Source organism: Gracilinanus agilis, chromosome 5 (assembly GCF_016433145.1).
Source record: "Gracilinanus agilis isolate LMUSP501 chromosome 5, AgileGrace, whole genome shotgun sequence".
NCBI classification, from domain to species: Eukaryota; Metazoa; Chordata; class Mammalia; order Didelphimorphia; family Didelphidae; genus Gracilinanus; species Gracilinanus agilis.
In genome coordinates, this window is record NC_058134.1 from 106,131,161 (window position 1) to 106,132,974 (window position 1,814).

At 41.2% G+C, this 1,814-nt stretch overlaps 1 protein-coding gene across 1 annotated transcript; it reads right to left on the reverse strand.

Moving 5' to 3' along the window:
- Positions 1–478: 478 nt before the first annotated feature.
- On the reverse strand, positions 479–1,381 carry LOC123249367 (taste receptor type 2 member 134-like). Its single transcript, XM_044678373.1, has one exon. It carries the CDS (start codon positions 1,379–1,381, stop codon positions 479–481), a length of 903 nt encoding a protein of 300 aa, XP_044534308.1.
- Between the last annotated feature and the right edge of the window lie 433 nt (positions 1,382–1,814).

Here is a 1,814-nt window from a genome sequence, read left to right on the forward strand (position 1 = left end):
TGGGTGCTAGTCTTTGCCACAGGAAGAGCTGGTTTCAAAACTCTGCCTTAGACATTTACCTATTGTTGACCTTGGACAAATCACTTGATCTCTCATGGCCTTAGTACTTTATCTATAAAGTAAGGAAGTTAGTCTCTAAAATATATTTCAATTAACTATGAAATATTATAGGAGGGAAATTGACAGGGTTTAAGGATGAATCCACTAGATAGTGGGAAAAGAGATAGTACAGAAGATGAAAGGTCATGACTAAGTGATTGTATTTGTATCTCTAGTGCTTCTTATAGTGCCAGAATATTATAAGCACTTAAAAAGTCTTTTTCCTCTCTCCATCCCTTCATCTCTCCCTGCCTGCCTCCCTTACTCCCTCCCTTCCTTCTTTCCTTCCTAAGTCTTATGCACCTATGTTACACCCGGCAATATTGGTTATTGCTCAGTATTGGTGACTAGTTTTGAACACTCCAAAGCTGAATTCCTGTTATGCTGCCTCTGGGACATGAAGCATCTTCTTCAGAGCCCCTCTTAGTTTGGGACTATTCAGGATCAGGAAGGCAGGATGGATAGAGATGCCAGCATAGATCACTATCTCCCTTACCCAGAACCAAGAGCTGCTTACTGAAATGGGCATGGTGGTGGAGAAGATCAGAGGCAGAAAGTATGATATGTAGAGGGTAAGAAAGAAGAAAAGGGACTTTAGGGCTGTGATGTGGACCTGCATACTCAGATCTTGAAGACTAGAGCTATGATGCTGCATCTTCCCCAAATGTCGGCATAGGGTGGAAATGAGGAAGATGATAGAGACTAAGAAGAAGAAGAAAGGAATTAACAAAATAAACAATTGCAGAGGCAAGAAATAATGTATCCTGAATGCACACATCTTGTCTTCCAAAGTAGTCTTTTCTGAGGAATTCCCAGGGACTTTCACTTGGAAAGTTAAAAAGGTCATTATAATTTGTGGGATAGTTAAAAGAATGGATATCAATAGGGAGCAAAACAGGAGCCAGTGGATCATTCGGAGAATTCTCCACTTTAGCCAAAGGAAGACTGGGTGAGTAAAGGCAGAAATTTTCACACAGTAGAAAACGCCAAGACAAGTGGTGAACCAGAATGTGGTTATGTTACTAAAAGTCCAAAAAGTACCAAAGTATAAACTTATATGAGACTGGAAGAAATAAGTGAAGAAGTTACTAAAAATTGCCATCAACTGCAGAAAGAAGCGGGAGATGCCCAGGCTGACCAGGATAATATCACCAGGGGGTAATGTCCGACATCGTACCCACTCCCTGCCCAGTATCATGAAGATGAAACTATTTTCTGCAATTGAAATCATAGATTCTAGGAGAAAGAAGATCATGAAGAAGAGAGTGATTAAGTTGGGCATTTCTCTTCCACAGAACATCTCGTGAGATTCAGCTGCTCCAGGACGCCTTTCCCAGAAGAGATCAGATAATAGGTCAGAGTCTCCAAGAATTCAGCAGCTCTCTTTGCTTTATTCAGGAGAGTGGCAGGAGGAAAATGTGGAAAAGCAGGTAGACACTATCTGTGCCTAATGGGGATTTGAAAAGAATCCTCCCACCTTTATGGATGCAAATCTGACCTAGATCAGTCATTGAACCCAGTCTCTATTTGTTTATCCTAGATTTGCCTGTCTTATGAAAGCCAAAAGCAGAGAAATATCTGTATATAGGCTACTGATCCTGGGACCTTCAGAGAACGCTACCAAAAATGCATGTTTGTTCTTTGCCATGCTGTTCCCTCCCTTAGGTCTAAATATAAGTCTCCTAGATCTTCCCCACCTTCTCTCCTAGTGATAC